Below are 17,326 nucleotides of genomic sequence, written 5' to 3' on the forward strand. Positions count from 1 at the left end.
CACCGTAACGGCAGCACGGAGGGGGACACTGAGTGAGATGGCAGTATGAGGGGAAACCCGGAGGGAGATGGCAGCATGGAGGTAGACGGCAGCACAGAGGGGGACACGGAGGGAGACAGCAGCAGAATGGAGGGGGGCTGGAGGAGGATACAAGGACAGTCAGCTGTGATCGGTGCTTGTAACTCCCCCACAGCACTGATCACCCTGACTGTCCAGGTATCGGGTGAAGCATCGGAGCATTTGCCCGAGTACAAGTACTCGGGCAAATGCTTGGTATCGGTACCGATACTAGTATCGGTATCGGGACAACCCTAATCTATATAGAGCAGACTAAAATGAGGAGGAACAGAGGAACATTGCTCCAAATCAGGGAGAGTTTTTTTGGGGCTGCAGTTCCTCTGAGCTCCACAAGGTAGTGATCTCACTTCTGCCCAGATAGGAAGTCTCCATGGAGGACAGGATGTGATGTCAGGTATAAACAGGAAATTCCAGGTGAGAGGTGAGTCGGCAGGAAATAGAGAGAAGACATTGCCGACATTGGCAGCAGAGGAGGTAATAAGATCTTATTTATTTTCGCAGATCAGGATTGGGAGTTCTAGAGGATGGGGGAGGCTCTGGAGAAGTCTCAGAGGTGAACATGGGAGGAAGTAATGAGGGAGATAGAGAGCAGGAGGTCTTGGGATGAGAGAACAGTTTGGGTGATAAATTGAGATGAAATTGGTGATGTAGCTCGGGGCAGAACTGTGGATGGCTTTCTATGTGGTTGTTTATATACATAGGATTTTTTGTACTCACCGTAAAATCCTTTTCTTTGTCGTCCATGGACGGACACAGCCTCTTAATTCTTGACAAATGGGATATGTTCTCTGTTTACAGGAGAGGACTAGGCAGAAACATGTTAGATATTCCTATACATGTCATTTTAAACAGAGCTGAACAGCCCGCCCAGGGGGCGGTCCCTCCGGACATAACCCTCCTCCCTGCAGCCTCAGTTCGTAACAAGCAGTACAAACCTAAAAAGAAGGGGTGGGTGCTGTGTCCGTCCATGGACGACAAAGAAAATAGTTTTACGGTGAGTACAAAAAATTCTATTTTCTCTTGTCGTCCATGGACGGACACAGCCTCTTAATTCTTGACAAGTGGGACGTCCCCAAGCAGTGTAAAAAAAATGAGGGGTGGGAACAGTATCAGTCAAAAAAACACACAAGTTCACCCCAAACAGGCAGAGCTCCTCAACGGAGGAGATGCAACTTTAGACAGCCACCTTCAAACCCTTGCAGCCGAAGGAAGCATCTGAAGATGCACTCACATCAACCTTGTAAAATTTTGAGAAAGTGTGAACGGATGATCAAGTCGCCGCTTTACACACCTGTAAGACAGACGCTTGATATCGGAAAGCCCAGGAAGCACCAATTGCCCTGGTCGAATGGAACGTGACCAGAAAGTGGGGCGCCCGCCCCCTAAGAGCATAAGCCTGTATGACAGTCTGTCTGATCCACCGAGAAATGGTGGCTGACCAGACCGCCAGGCCCCTTTGTGGACCAGATACCAACACAAAAAGCGAGTCAGACCCCTGAAACTGAGCTGTAGCCGACAGGTACACCCGCAGAGCACGTACCATGTCTAAGGAATGAAGTGCGACCTCCGTAGCATGCACTAGCCAAGGACGGAAGCACAATGTCCTTGTTAAGATGAAACCACCTTCGGAAGAAAGGAAGGTCGCGGACGTAACACCGCCTTATCCTTATGGAGGACCAAGTATGGCGACTTGCAGGACAAGGTCGCCAGCTCAGAAACCCATCTGACAGACGTAATGGCCACCTTCTGAGAAAACGTTGAGAGGAATCTCTCTGATGTCCTAAAAGGGAGGTTTCTGAAGAACCGAGAGCACCAGATTCAAATCCCATGGGGGAAGAGGTGTTCTAAGAGGGGGAAGTATATGACGAACCCCCTTCACAAAGGTACCCACCAGAGAATGGGCCGCCAAAGGCTGATGAAAGAACACAGCCAAGGCTGAAATCTGACCCTTAATGGTGCTTAGGCAAGCTTCTGATCCATGTCACGCTGTAAAAACAGCAGGATTCTGGATACCAAATACGTCCGTGGACACCAACCCATCTCTTCGCACATAGAGATGTAGGCCTTCCAAGTGCGGTGGTAAATCTTCCTCGAAGAAGACTTCCGAGCCCGCAGCATAGTTGGAATGACAGAGTCGGAAAGACCTCGGTCCCTTAGAACCTGGCTTTCAATAGCCATGCCGTATAAGCCAGCGACTGTAAAGCAGGATGGAGTATAGGACCCTGTGACAGAAGGTCCTCCCGCATTGGCAGCCGCCAAGGCGCATCCGCCACTAGGCACACACGATCGGCGTACCAAGGATGCCGGGGCAAATCCGGGGTGATTAGAATCATCGGGATCTCCTCGGCCTCCACTCTGCGGAGCAGTCGAGGAAGCAACTTCAGTGGGGGAAAGGCATAGATTAATCGATACTGACCCCACGGGGCTACCAACGTGTCCGCCCAGGGATCCCTGGACCTGGCCACGAACCTCGACACCTTGTGGTTGAGGCGAGAGGCCAGGAGATCCACATCCGGTGTTCCCCATCTCCTGCAAAGGAGTTGAAACACCTCCTGATGCAATTCTCCCTGGTCCAGCATCTGGCGACTCAGGTAGTCTGCCTGCCAGTTCTCCACGCCTGGAATGTAGACGGCTGATAGAGTTGGCACACTTCTTTCTGCCCACCTTAGGATGTGAGCGACCTCGGACGCTGCAGCCGAGCTCCGGGTTCCCCCCTGATGGTTGATATAAGCCACCGCCGTGGCGTTGTCCGACTGGATCCTGATTGGGTGGCCTTGCAACCTTCTTGACCATGAGGAGAGGCATATCCTGATTGCCCGAAGTTCCAAGACATTGATCGGCAGACGGGACTCTTCTAGAGTCCAACGACCCTGGGCCGACTGGACCCCCATGCCCGAGAGGCTGGCGTCCGTCGTAACCACCGTCCACTGAAAGGGGAGAAAGGACTTCCCTGCCCGAAGAGCCGGGGATCTCAGCCACCAATTCAGAGAAGCCCTGACCTGAATCTGGCGATCCAGCGACGATGGGGATCTGTTCCACTTGGACAGGATGTCCCTCTGTAGTACTCGAGTGTGGAACTGGGCGTACGGTACAGCCTCGAACAAGGCCACCATGAGGCCCAGAACTCGCATACAAAATCGGAGAGACGACCATTTGCGGGACGTCAAAACTCCCACAGCAGACTGGAGCGTCTGCAATTTTTCCAGGGGTAGAAAAACCCTCGCTTCCGAGGAGTCCAGAATCAACCCCAGATATTCCAGAATCAACCCCAGATATTCCAAACGCTGAGTCGGAACCAGGACCGACTTCTGAATGTTTAAGGCCCACCCGAATTTTTGGAGGGTCTGGCTGATTATAGACAGGTCCTCCCTTAATTTTGAGCCAGAAGCTGCTCTCAGAAGAAGATTGTCTAAGTAGCCCACGATGGCAATGCCTCGCTGTCTCAGCAAAGCTAGGATCGGCGCGAGCACCTTGGTGAAAACTCTTGGTGCTGAAGCCAGGCCAAAAGGGAGGGCCACAAACTGATAGTGATCCTCCCCGATTACAAAACGCAGAAACCTCTGGTGACTTGCGCAGATTGGGACATGTAAGTATGCGTCCTTGATGTCCAAGGACGCCAGAAAGTCCCCCGGATGAATTGGAGCTACCACCGAGCTAATCGATTCCATGTGGAACTTCCTTACTTTCACGAAGACATTCAAAGCCTTGAGGTCCAGGATCGGGCGGACCCTGTCCTTCTTCGGGACCACAAACAGATTCGAATAAAAACTCTGAAACCTCTCGTCCTGCGGAACGGGTAAAATTACTCCACAACCTAGCAAGTCCCTTACTGCCCCCAACAGGGCAGCCCGACGAGACGGTTGGAGAGGGAGACTTGAGGGAAAGAATCTGTTCGGGGGATAGGAAAGAAACTATCTTGTACCCCGAAGAGACCACCTCGCAGACCCATTGGTCGGAGAGCAGAAAGGTCCACCGAGTCGTGAACCCGTGAAGCCGTCCCCCCACCCATGAGTCGGGCGGAGGCAGGCCTTCATGCAGTTGCGGGCTTTGGTGCCGGCTTGTTCAGCTTCCGCACCCAGGGACGTTTCTGTCCCCCAGTTGAGGCCTTGTCGGTCTGGGAGGGTTTACCTGCGGGCCCTGACTGCCGAAAATACCGCTTCTGTGTGGGAAAGGAAGGACCCGGCTTACAGAGGGGTTCCTTCCTCTTGGAGGACTGAGGAAGAAGAGTGCTCTTCCCTCCCGTGACATCCTTGATAATATCATCCAGTGAAGACCCAAAAAGCCTCCCACCCTTGAAGGGTAAATCCGCCAGGGCTTTCTTAGAGGCCTGGTCCGCAGACCAGCATTTCAGCCAAAGCAGGCGGCGTAAAACCACCGCCAAAACAGAAGCTCTGGATATCAAGGGTGCTGCATCTAGTGAAGCATCACAAACATAGACAAGGCCCTGGACCAGCTGGTCAGCCAGTCGAATAACTTCGGATGGGAGTTGGTGCTCCTCCGCGGTCTGGCGCAAAACTTTTGCCCACTCAGTAAGTGTCTGAGACACCAGGGTAGAGGCCGCAAGGCAGACCCCAGCATGGTAAACATGGAACGGGTCAGTGCTTTGGATCTTCTATCAGAATGATCCTTAAAAGCAGGGGTTCCCTCTATAGGGAGAGTGGTCACCTTGTTTAACCAGGCAACCGGAGGGTCCACCACCGGAGGAGAAGTCCACTTTTTAAAAAGGTTCTCCTCAAAAGGGTACCGAACCGCCAGGCGGTGAGGGACTACAAAAGCCTTCTGCGGCTTTTCCCATTCCGCATCAATGAATTTATCAAAGAAAGACACATAAGGAAAAACCTTAATAGAGCGGTCTGATTTGTGTGACCCAAAGGAGACCGAGCCCTCAGTGGATACCTCAGCTGCACTACCCAGCTTAAGGGAGTCCCTTACAGCATTGATAAGTTCCCTGACAAGTGCCTTATCATGCCCCGACCCAGTTAAAGGTTCTTCCTCACAAGGAAGGTCCTGGTCCGGGTCTTCAGACAAAACAGAACCAGGCACCTGAGCCGCAACCGGATCCTGGTCTGAATCTGAACATTCCCCAGGGGATAGCGGAGGGAGGGGGCGCTTTTTACCGCCGCACGCCGCTTCCACCCTGGCAACAAATGTCTCCAGGACTGCCGACAAAGGGCCAGATTCAAGAAGCACTTGCGCCCGCGCAACCATAGGTTGCGCGGCGCAAGGGCTTACTTGCTCCGGTGTAACGAGTGCTCCTGATTCAGGAACCTCGTTACACCGACTGCAGCCTAGGATGTGACAGACATAAGCCTCCTTATGCCTTCACATCCCAGGCTGCATACTTGCGTTGGCCGCTAGGGGGCACGGCCATTGTGATCGGCGTATAGTATGCAAATTGCAAACTACCACCGATTCACAAAAGTTGCGCGGGCCCTGCGCACGCAAGGTACGGAGTTTCCGTACGGCCACTTTAGCATAAGGCTGCTCCTGCTAATAGCAGGCGCAACCAATGCTAAAGTATAGCTGCGCTTCCCGCTCGCGACGTTCAAATTTTACGTCGTTTACGTAAGTGAACCGTGAATGGCGCTGGACGCCATTCACGTTCACTTAGAAGCAAATGACGTCCTTGCGACGTCATTTGCCGCAATGCACGTCGGGAAAGTTTCCCGACGGAGCATGCGCTGTTCGCTCGGCGCGGGAGCGCGCCTAATTTAAATGATTCCCGCCCCCGGCTGGATCATTTACATTAGGCGCCCTTACGCAGGGCTATTTAGCATATCGCCCGCGCAATTTACGGAGCAACTGCTCCGTGAATCGCGGGCAAAGCACAATATTTGCGTGGGCGCAGAGAAAAATTTTTGCTCTTTGCCCACGCAAATATTGCGCGATTCTACCTGAGTCTATTGTGAGTGCAGGAGCAGAAGTACCAGCTGCCGCCTCTATCATGCTGGGGGAAGGAGGACCAGATACCTACTCTATATTTTAGGAAAAAAACAAAACTCCCAGGGCCCAGTTCAGAAACAAACCCACCACTCCTGCTGCGCTGACCGGGGGGGGGGGGGGAGGGGTTACCCAGGGGACTCACCGCACCGGAGGAGTGTTAGAAAAGTTTTATTTGTGTGTCTATTTAAAACAGAGCTGACACTCATTCTTCCAACATGGCTTCCGAGCACATGTTACATTCTTTTGTTCTGACTAACCTCATACGTAATATATAGATAACAGATTGTGCAGGAAGCTCTGTCTGGTAATAAAGTGCCAGTCTGTGCCAGGTACAGACAGATCTTCCTTAGCTAATTCAGCCAATAAGAAGTGTTATCGTTGTTTCACTGTAAGGATGAGAAGGAGGGGGCTCCCTTCTTCTCTCTCTCTTTTGCCTTTTCTCTCACCTTGTAAGCATCACTAAAATGTATTACTGCATTTTGGATTAAATGATCTTCACTTTCAAACACCTGGATTTCGATTGATTACAAGGAAAGAAATAACATAACATTTTGGTCCTCCGAGCGAAAATCAATGGATGGAGCCCTTGGGTTGACACCGATACCGACAGAATCCAGTGAGTATTGGACCTCAAAAGCTCACTGAGAAACCCCACTCACGTTCGTATTAAACAGGGACTGCTTGGCGCCGGATTTGACCCAAATCCACCATCTGGTTCTGAACCTGAATTGACTTAGTCTTCTGGTGTTTGAGAGGGTAAGATCATTTACATTGCTTCTCATTCTTTTCTAAGTCTCTTCTCTTTTTCTTGTCTCTGGTTTGTTTGTGTTTTGCGTATGAATTGTGGTAGCGACATTGGCATTGATCGTATAATAATCTCGGTAATCCAATAGTCGAAGACAGAGGCATTTGGGGACGTTGCCTAAGGTAAAATAGACGTCACCCACTGTCCGGACAGATAAAAAAAAAAGATTTGTGGTATACCAAAAACGTCAGAGGTTGATTGCCTGATGTCGTAGGAGGTTGAATGTTTGATGGTTTTTAAGCGCTAGTTGGCGGAGTGATCTAGGGCCCCGTACACCCGGGCACACATGTACGATGAAAACGGTCCGCCGGACCGTTTTCAGCGTACATGCCCGCCCAGAGATTTCTGTATGATGGCTGTACACACCATCATACAGAAATCCGCGCGTACACGATACGCGGTGACGAGGCCGCGACAATGACGCGGCGACGTGCGCGGCCCTGGAAGTTCAATGCTTCCACACATGCGTCAAAGTCATTCGACGCATGCGAGGGATGGCGGCCGCTCGGACATGTACGGTAAGTCTGTACAGACGACCGAACATGTCCGACGGACAGGATTCCAGAATGTTTAGAAACATTTGTCTGCTCGAAAACGGTCTGGCGGGCAAATGTACGCTGGAATCCTGTCCGCTCGGCTGTACAGACGACCGAACATGTCTGCTGAAACTGGTTCGCGGACCAGTTTCAGCAGACATGTTTGGTCGTGTGTACTGGGCCTAGGAAGACCCCAAAGTTAACCCTATTCTGTGTGGCCCAGATTCACAGAGGAGATACGACGGCGTATCTCTGAGTTGTGCCGTCGTATCTATGCGCCTGATTCATAGAATCAGTTACGCATAGATTTCTATTAGATCCGACCGGCGTAAGTCTCTTACGCCGTCGGATCGTAACTGCATATTTACGCTGGCCGCTAGGGGCGTGTGCGCTAATTTACGCTTAGAAATATGTAAATCAGCTAGATACGCGAATTCACGTTACGTACGCCCGGCCGACGCAGTACAGATACGCCGTTTACGTTAGGCTTTTCCCGGCGTAAAGTTACCCCTGCTATATGGTGGCCTACATGCGGCGTACCAATGTTAAGTATGGACGTCGTTCCCGCATCGAATTTTGAATATTTTACGTCGTTTGCGCAAGTCGTCCGTGAATGGGGCTGGACGTCATTTTCGTTCACGTCAAAACCAATACGTCCTTGCGGCGTATTTGGAGCAATGCACACTGGGATATGTCCACGGACGGCGCATGCGCCGTTCGTGAAAAACGTCAATCACGTCGGGTCAGGGATATTTTACATAAAACACGCCCCCCTGTTCCAAATTTTAATTAGGCGGGCTTACGCCGGGCGATTTACGCTACGCCGCCGCAACTTACGGAGCAAGTGCTTTGAGAATACAGCACTTGCCCGTCTAATTTGCGGAGGCGTAACGTAAATTGGATACGTTACGCCCGCGGAAAGATACGCGGATGTACGAGAATCTGGCCCTGTGTGTGTTTTAGTTTCTTCTTTCTTATGTTTAACCTTTCTGTTGATGATATGGTGAAGAGTAATGCCGATGTTACACAGTTTGAGCCAAATAACTCCTTTTACCTGTTGCAGAAATAATAGAGCCGACAATTATAAATGCGAATACCAACAGAAGGAGTTATGATCAATTTGGGTTTAATTTTAATGACAGAGTTGATTAAAAATGTATGTATTTTTGAAAGTATGCAACGTGATGAAACTAACTAATTATGAGCCTATCAAAGTTAGAGAATTAGACCAGACAATGCCATTGTTATATAAATGTTTAGGAAATGTTTGAGAAGCAGAAAACTAATGCGACGAGCCTGCTATCTTTTGCAGTTTCCTCCCCCTCCCTTCAAATTCCTGTTTAGAGCAGCCAGATAGTTCTGAATATCTGAGGCCTTGTACACACGACCGAACATGTCCACTGAAACTGGTCCGTCGGACATGTTCGGTCGTGTGTAGGGCCGACCGGACAGTTTCCCGGCCTAGCGGACAGGTTTCCAGCGGATAAAAGTTTCTTAGCATGCTAAGAAACTTGTCCGCTGGAAGCCTGTCCGTCGGACATGTCCGATGGTCAGTACGACTCATCAGACATGTCCGCGGACCATTTTCATCGGACATGTTGAGTGGTGTGTACGAGGCCTGATGCCACATACACACGATCATTTTTCGGCATGAAAAAAACAACGTTTTTAAAAACTTCATTTAAAATGATGATGTGTGGGCTTCACATCGTTTTTCGGCTTCTGAAAAACAACAAAAAAAAATTCGAACATGCTGCATTTTTTAACGTCGTTTTAAAAAAATGACATTTTTCGGGTTGTAAAAAATGATTGAGTGTGGGCAAAAACAACGTTTTAAACCTGCGGATTGCTCAGAAGCAAGTTATGAGACGGGAGCGCTCGTTCTGGTAAAACTACCGTTCATAATGGAGTAAGCACATTCATCACGCTGTAACAGACAGAAAAGCGCAAATCGTCTTTTACTAACACGGAATCAGCTAAAGCAGCCCAAAGACGAATAGAACTTCCCCTTTAGAGTGCCGTCGTACGTGTTGTACGTCACCGCGCTTTGTTCATCATTTTTTAAAAACGATGGTGTGAGGGCAACGTCGTTTTTCATGATGAAGTTGTAAAAACTTTGTTTTTTGGACATTTTTAAAAACAAACGGGCCAGATTCAGGTAGATCCGCGTAACTTTGCCCGGGCGTAACGTATCCGATTTACGTTACGCCTCCGCAACTCAGACGGGCAAGTGCTGTATTCTCAAAGCACTTGCTCCGTAAGTTGCGGCGGCGTAGCGTAAATCGGCCGGCATAAGCCCACCTAATTCAAATATTGAACAGGGGGGCGTGTTTTATGTGAATGTGCTGTGACCCGACGTGATTGACGTTTTGCACTTACGGCGCATGCGCTGTCCTTGGAATATCCCAGTGTGCTTTGCGGCAAAGTATGCCGCAAGGACGTATTGGTTTCGACGTGTACGTAAATGACGTCCAGCCCCATTCACGGACGACTTACGCAAACAGCGTAAAATGTTCACATTTCGACACGGGAACGACGGCCATACTTAACATTGGTACGCCGCAGTTATGCCTCATATAATAGAAGTGTAACTTTACGCCGGGAAAAGCCTAACGTAAACGGCGTATCTGTACTGCGTCGGCCGGGCGTACGTTCGTGAATTCGCGTATCTAACTGATTTACATATTTCGACGCGTAAATCAGCTTACACGCACCCTAGCGGCCAACGTAAAAATGCACTTAAGCTCCGACGGCGTAAGACACTTACGCCGGTCGGATAGAATAGAAATCTATGCGTAACTGATTCTAAGAATCAGGCGCATAGATACGACGGCTCGGATTCGGACTTACGCCGGCGTACATGGCGCTACGCCGTCGTAAGTCCTCTAAGAATCCGGGCCTACGTTTATTTTCATGCCGAAAAATGATCGTGTGTACGCGGCATAAGACCAGGCAATGCCATTGTTCTATAAATGTTTAAGAAATGTTTGAGAAGCAGAAAACTGATGAGACGAGCCTGCTATCTTTTGCAGTTTCCTCCCCCTCCCTTCAAATTCCTGTGTAAAGCAGCCAGATAGTTCTGAATATCCAAGAAATGTTTAATTATGTGGCGACGTGAAATCCTAGTTAAAATTGTTAGTTTTTGTTATGCAACTCTAGGATTCGTTTTAAAACAAAGAAAGCAAAAGGTAGCCATGATTATTATAATTATTTAAAAGCTCTCCATTCTAGGCTACTGAACATGAAAGTGGAGAAAGGCGAGTTTATTTATAAGAGGAAATGGTTTAATTAACCCCTTCAATACCGGGCTTTTATACACACATCCATACCGGGCCTATTCTGGCACTTCTCTCCTACATGTACAAATCCTAATTTTTTTGCTAGAAAAATACGCAGAACCCCCAAACATTATATATGTTTTTTTTTAGCAGACACCCTAGGGAATAAAACGACGGTCATTGAAACGTTTTATCTTGCACGGTATTTGCACAATAATTTTTCAAACGCCTTTTTTTTTGAACAAAATTGTTTCATGAATTCAAAAAAATAACAAAACAGTAAAGTTAGCCCAATTTTTTTGTAAAATAGAAAAAGATTATGTTACACCGAGTAAATAGATGCCTAACATGTCACGCTTTAAAATTGCACATGGAATGGCGCCAAACTTCGGTACTTAAAAATCTTCATAGGCAACGCTTTGAACATTTTTACAGGTTACCAGTTTAGATTTACAGAGGAGGTCAATACCTCACATATGTGGTTTAAACGGCGTTTACATATGTCGGCGGGACTTGCGTGTGCGTTCGCTTCTGCGCGCGAGCTACCGGGGACAGGGGCGTTTTTTTTTTTTATCACTTTTATTCCTATTACAAGGAATGTAAACATCCCTTGTAATAGGAATGTGTGTGACAGGTCCTCTTTATGGAGAGATGCGGGGTCAATAAGATCTCACATCTCTCCTCCAGGCTGGAAAGCACGAGATCGGTGAAAAAAAATGTCACCGATCTCATGATTAGTTTTGCTTAGTAGCCACAATCGCGGCTTTGTTTACTTACGGGGACCCGGGCGTGATGTCATCACATCGCGCCCGGGTCCTCCGACGGTCATAGAGATGACTGGTGACCATCTGGTCACCAGTCATCTCTATGCTTCCTGCCAGCGCCGGACGATTCTTTCTCCGGGCCCCCGATGGCACAGGAGAGCCCGGAGAAGCACCGGATGGCGGCGGGAGGGGGGGTGTCCCCTCCCGCCGCCTATAAGAACGATCAAGCGGCGGAACCGCCGCTATGATCATTCTTATGTTGCACGGAATCGCCGGCAGAAGAGAAGGATATCTGAACGATGCCTCTAGGTGCAGGCATCATTCAGATATCCCCCCACAAAGCCCAGGACTTCATAAGACGTCCACCCGGGATGGGAGATCCCCTCTGTGGACGTCATATGACTATGGGCCGGTATTGAAGTGGTTAAAAGAACATGAAAAGTGAATTGCATTATGAAGAAAGTGGACAGAATGTTGTAGAATTATTAATGAGGATTGCTGGATATGAGACAAGGAAAAACTTTAAAAGGTGTCCATTGCCATGGGTTGTAAGTTGCTGTTGTGTTCCTAGTAGTGCTGTTTGAAGGAGATTAGAAATGTATGCATAGTATAGAACCTAAATCTGTTCAGTACTGTGCTAAATGGGAAACAAAATTTGGATTAAATGGTAAATTAACTGTAAAACGGATGTCAAGATTTGGTGGATAAACTTAGATTGTTAGGTCCTAGAGACCAAAAAAGTTATGGGTTAGAAATGGCAGAACACTGGCTTGAAGACGCTAGGATCAGAGCACAGGGAAAGAGGACAAAAGAAAAATACCAAGCCCAAATGCCCCTAGTGGACAAAGAGGATGATTTCATTTGTTGCACCCAAAGACCACCTCCTTATATTAGCCCTCCCCCTCAGGTGCAAGCCACTTCCCAGAGTACCACCCTCCCTGTGACATCCACCCCTGTCAGAGGAACCGCCTCTGGCCAAGACCCCAATCCTACTTCCTTAAACTCTCCAGATAGTAGCATAGCCTCAGAGATGAACAGATCGATCCTTGAAACTTTAACCAACGCCATAATCCATGCACTGGGTGCCCCAGCAGGGTCCAAGAGATTAAGTAAACCTCCTATGAGGTATGGTGTGGTATAGAGGTGAGGAATACCCCTTGATAGAAGTCCCTTACCCCAGGGGAGGACAAGCGGACAGGGGCAAGGGAATCCATTGCCTCCAGATAGCCTAGACTTAAAGCGGTGGTACACCCTCCATAACAACATTTTAGCATAAAATTCGGCATAGTAGCGCGAGCTACAGTATGCCTGTATTTATTTTTTTAGCCCGGTACTCACTGTGCAATCGTATATAGAAGATTCCGACTCCCCGCGGGGAATGGGCGTTCCTATCCAGAGGGAAGGTGATTGACGGCCGGCTCTGGCACGTCACGCTCCCCGAAGACAGCCGGAGTAGGTCTCGGCTCTTCACGGCGCTATACGGCGCCTGCGCACAGACTATGTGCAGGCGCCGTGAAGAGCCAAGTCCTATTTCGGCTATTTCCGGAGAAGCGTGACGTGCCAGAGCCGGCCGTCAATCACCTTCCCTCTGGATAGGAACGCCCATTCCCCGCGGGGAGTCGGAATCTTCTATATACGATTGCACAGTGAGTACCGGGCTAAAAAAATAAATACAGGCATACTGTAGCTCGCGCTACTATGCCAAATTTTATGCTAGGGTGAACCCCCGCTTTAAAGTGGAGGTTCACCTTAAAACAATTATCTAACATTACATCCAGCATACTAACGACATGTACAGTATGCTGGTATTTTTTTTTTTTTTGCAGTACGTACCGTTTAATTGTTATTTTCACCCAGGCTTCAGGGTTCTGATTCCCGCGGGACTGGGCGTTCCTATAGAGAGCTTAGAAGATTGACGTCTTGTGAAAAACTTGCCATGGCGCATAAAGCACGTCACCAGTTTTCCGTAAATAGCCGACCTGCGAGTCGGCTCTATATGGCGCCTGCGCAGTCAGCTCTCCTTCTCCTTTGCTAGGCAGAATGAAACGGAGGCTGCATGCTGCAGGGAGGAGGGTTATGTCCGGAGGGACCGCCCCCTGGGCGGGGCTGTTCAGCTCTGTTAAAAATGACATGTATATGAATATCTAACATGTTTCTGCCTAGTCCTCTCCTGTAAACAGGGAACATAACCCATGTGTGAAGAATTAAGAGGCTGTGTCCGTCCATGGACGACAAGAGAAATATATTTTTTGGGGGGGATTGGCAGAGAGGGGTGAAGGACACTAAATGTAAGTCATTGGAGGGATTGGCAGAGAGCGGTGAAGGACACTGAATGGAAGTCATTGGAGGGATTGGCAGAGAGGGGTGAAGGACACTGAATGGAAGTCATTGGAGGGATTGGCAGAGAGGGGTGAAGGACACTGAATGGAAGTCATTGGAGGGATTGGCAGAGAGGGGTGGAGGACACTGAGCCGTTGGTAAGGTGGATGAGTCTGGTAGCATTCATGATAGACTGAAGGGGGGATAGTCTCTGTAGAGGTCGGCCAATGGAAGGGAGTTACAGGAGTCAAGACGAGAGATAAGCTGGGAGTGAATTTGTTGATTTGAGGTGTCATTGGTTAAGAAAGGGCGTATTTTGGGGCTGGAGAAGATGGGTAGAGAAATGAGAGTTTAGAAAGAGAAGACGCTATTGTGGAAGAGGGAACATATTACAGGGAGGACAGAGTAGTTGTCAGTCTGGGAAGAAAAAACATGGATGGGGAAATACAGGTTCACCTGCAGTCGGTCAGGAGCTCTGTTTGTAGATGTCGTTTTATTTGTGCCTTAGATAAATGATGTGCTTAAATAGAATGCTTATTTAAAAAATAATTTATTGGTCTACAGGGAAAACGACATAGATCACATGACCAGTGAGGATGGAGGACCGGACTCACATGACTGAGAAGATACTAAACCTCACCCTGGAGATCATCTACCTGCTGACCGGAGAGGTGAGGAGGATTCTGGGAGATCACATGACATCACTTTTATCTCTATTAATAAAACACGGACCTGACCGGAGAGGTGAGGAGGATTCTGGGAGGTCACATGACATCACTCTTATCTCTATTAATAAAACACAGACCTGACCGGAGAGGTGAGGAGGATTCTGGGAGGTCACATGACATCACTCTTATCTCTATTAATAAAACACAGACCTGACCAGAGAGGAGAGGAGGATTCTGGGAGGTCACATGACATCACTCTTATCTCTATTAATAAAACACAGACCTGACCGGAGAGGTGAGGAGGATTCTGGGAGGTCACATGACATCACTCTTATCTCTATTAATAAAACACAGACCTGACCGGAGAGGTGAGGAGGATTCTGGGAGGTCACATGACATCACTCTTATCGCTATTAATAAAACACAGACCTGACCGGAGAGGTGAGGAGGATTCTGGGAGGTCACATGACATCACTCTTATCTCTATTAATAAAACACAGACCTGACCGGTGAGGTGAGGGGGATTCTGGGAGGTCACATGACATCACTCTTATCTCTATTAATAATACACAGACCTGACCGGAGAGGTGAGGAGGATTCTGGGAGGTCACATGACATCACTCTTATCTCTATTAATAAAACACAGACCTGACCGGAGAGGTGGTGAGGATTCTGGGAGGTCACATGACATCACTCTTATCTCTAATAATAAAACACAGACCTGACCGGAGAGGTGAGGAGGATTCTGGGATTCTAACATGATATTCCTATTGGTTCTCCAATACAGAGATTTCCTCTTGTGAAGTCAGGTGATCATATGACCATCACAGCGCCTCCATGTGACTCCCTAAAACCCGAGAGACACAACATGGAGAAGATTCTAGAAGTCACCAAGAAGATGATGGAGCTGCTGACAGGAGAGGTGAGGAGGATTCTGGGAATTCTGGGACATTATCCAGTAACAGACAAGGGGTGTGTCTGGATGGTGACTGTATCATTGTGTGGGTCAGGTTCCTATAAGGTGTCAGGATGTCACTGTCTATTTCTCCATGGAGGAGTGGGAGTATTTAGAAGGACACAAGGATCTCTACAAGGACGTCATGATGGACAATCTAGAAGGACACAAGGATCTCTACAAGGACGTCATGATGGAGAATCAGCCGCCCCTCACATCACCGGGTAAGAGGAGACTTTATTGTAAAGGAGAGAGCAGTACGGAGGCTCCACCTAGATCCCCCATCATCTGATAAACACATAGAAACAATGTATTCAGTCAGTGTGTGTGTTTCCTACAGATGGATCCAGTAATGGGAACCCACCAGAGAGATGTCCCCGTCCTCTGTATTCCCGGGATTCCACACAGGCCATTATTAAAGAAGAGATAAAAGAGGAGGATGAGGAGGATGGAGTGATGGAGGAGTCAGTGTTTTCAAATGGGCACAAAGATCTGTACCAGGACACCGTGGTGGAGTCATCCAGCTACAAAAATCCCCCAGAGAAATGTCCAAGTCCTCCTTATTCTGGGGATTCCTCACAGGAAGGTCATAACTATGCAAATCCTAATCAGGTAGATGAGGAACAATCACTGATAGTATCATTAGGATCTGTACATTATCTGCATTGTTACCATTGATGTCATTTTTATTCTATATTCAGAGTGGAAATCTGAGAGAGTCTAAAGTTGAGATTAAAGAAGAGATAAAAGAGGAGGATGATGAGGATGGGGGGATGGAGGAGTTTCTAAAAGAACACAAAGATCTGTACCAGGACACCATGGTGGGGTCATCCAGCTACAGGAACCCACCAGAGAGATGTCCCCGTCCTCTGTATTCCCGGGATTCCACACAGGAAGAGCACACCATCCCCCACAATCATCAGGTAGAGGAGTTATGCGACTGACACACAAATGGTTTTCCCGTCGGAAAAAAACCTGATGGGGTTCCGACGGAATTCCTCTCAAGCCTGCCTTGCATACACACGGTCACACAAAAGTCCAGTGAACTTTTGACTGCAAAGAACGCGGTGACATAAAAGAGTACGTTGGGCCGACAAAATTAAGTTCTATGCTTCCGAGCATGCATTAAATTGTTTCCGAGCATGCGTAATTTTTTTCCTGTCGGAAAAGCATACATTTTTTCCGCTAGGATTTTTTCCTGATGGGGGGGGGGGTGGTTTCTTATGGGAAAAAGTCAGATGGAGCATACACGCCATCGGGATTCCCAACAAAAAGCTTTCATCTTTCAGACGGGAAAACCGGTCGTGTGTACGGGGCATAAGAATCGCTGATGATTTTATTTTATACACAAGCTTTTTTGTTGTAATTCATTTATTTATATATTTAGAGTGGAAACTTCAGCAATTGTATAGTTAATGAAGAGTATAAGGAGGAGGATGAGGAGTATGGGGTGATGATGGAGCTTTCTGAAGGACACAAGGATATGATGGAGCCACCTAATACCAGGAACCCACCAGAGAGATGTCCCCATCCTCTGTATTCCGGGGATTCCGCACAGGAAGGTCACACCATCCCCCACCATCATCAGGTAGGTGGAGTTGAGGGTCGGGAACATAAAGTGATTGAACACTCTGACATGTGGAGATGATGTGTGGACTCTACAAGATGATATTTTCTATGTGATCTCACATCATAAATACTTCTATGTTACAGATGTTATTTTCTGCCATTCTGTTGGTTTAGGGTGAAGATCGGATGATCATGAAAACTGAGTGTGACGTAGAAGAGACGTATGTGAGGGATGATCAGCAATATACGGAGGAGGCTGGAATGACGAGGACATTCATAGAGGAGGACACTCCTACAGAGATCAGCACAGGTGACCCATAATATATTCTTCTCTTATCTCTGCTCTGTTACTGCTCACTGATTGGTCCAGAGTAGGGCGGGGAGCTGAGTGATATCAGCCAATAATAGGTT

The 17,326-nt window shown here is 48.2% G+C and overlaps 1 protein-coding gene and 1 long non-coding RNA gene across 3 annotated transcripts in view; both read left to right on the forward strand.

Moving 5' to 3' along the window:
* The window catches only part of LOC120910620 (zinc finger protein 850-like), a 32,559-nt gene that overhangs the window by 11,824 nt on the left and 3,409 nt on the right, over nucleotides 1–17,326 (forward strand). The window contains exons 5-6 of the mRNA XM_040322374.1: nucleotides 12,100–12,539; nucleotides 17,090–17,140. Of these exons, the coding sequence (XP_040178308.1) occupies nucleotides 12,100–12,539; nucleotides 17,090–17,140 (491 nt within the window). The remainder of the gene's footprint in view (nucleotides 1–12,099; nucleotides 12,540–17,089; nucleotides 17,141–17,326) is intronic.
* Nucleotides 278–15,200, forward strand: LOC120909688. Of its 2 annotated transcripts, none has more exons than XR_005741349.1 (3): nucleotides 278–552; nucleotides 14,288–14,394; nucleotides 15,179–15,200. It is a non-coding gene; the product is annotated as an uncharacterized LOC120909688 (long non-coding RNA). The 2 variants fall into 2 exon arrangements; XR_005741350.1 differs by lacking the exon at nucleotides 278–552 and adding an exon at nucleotides 6,267–6,777.

Source organism: Rana temporaria, chromosome 8 (assembly GCF_905171775.1).
Source record: "Rana temporaria chromosome 8, aRanTem1.1, whole genome shotgun sequence".
Lineage (NCBI taxonomy): Eukaryota > Metazoa > Chordata > Amphibia > Anura > Ranidae > Rana > Rana temporaria.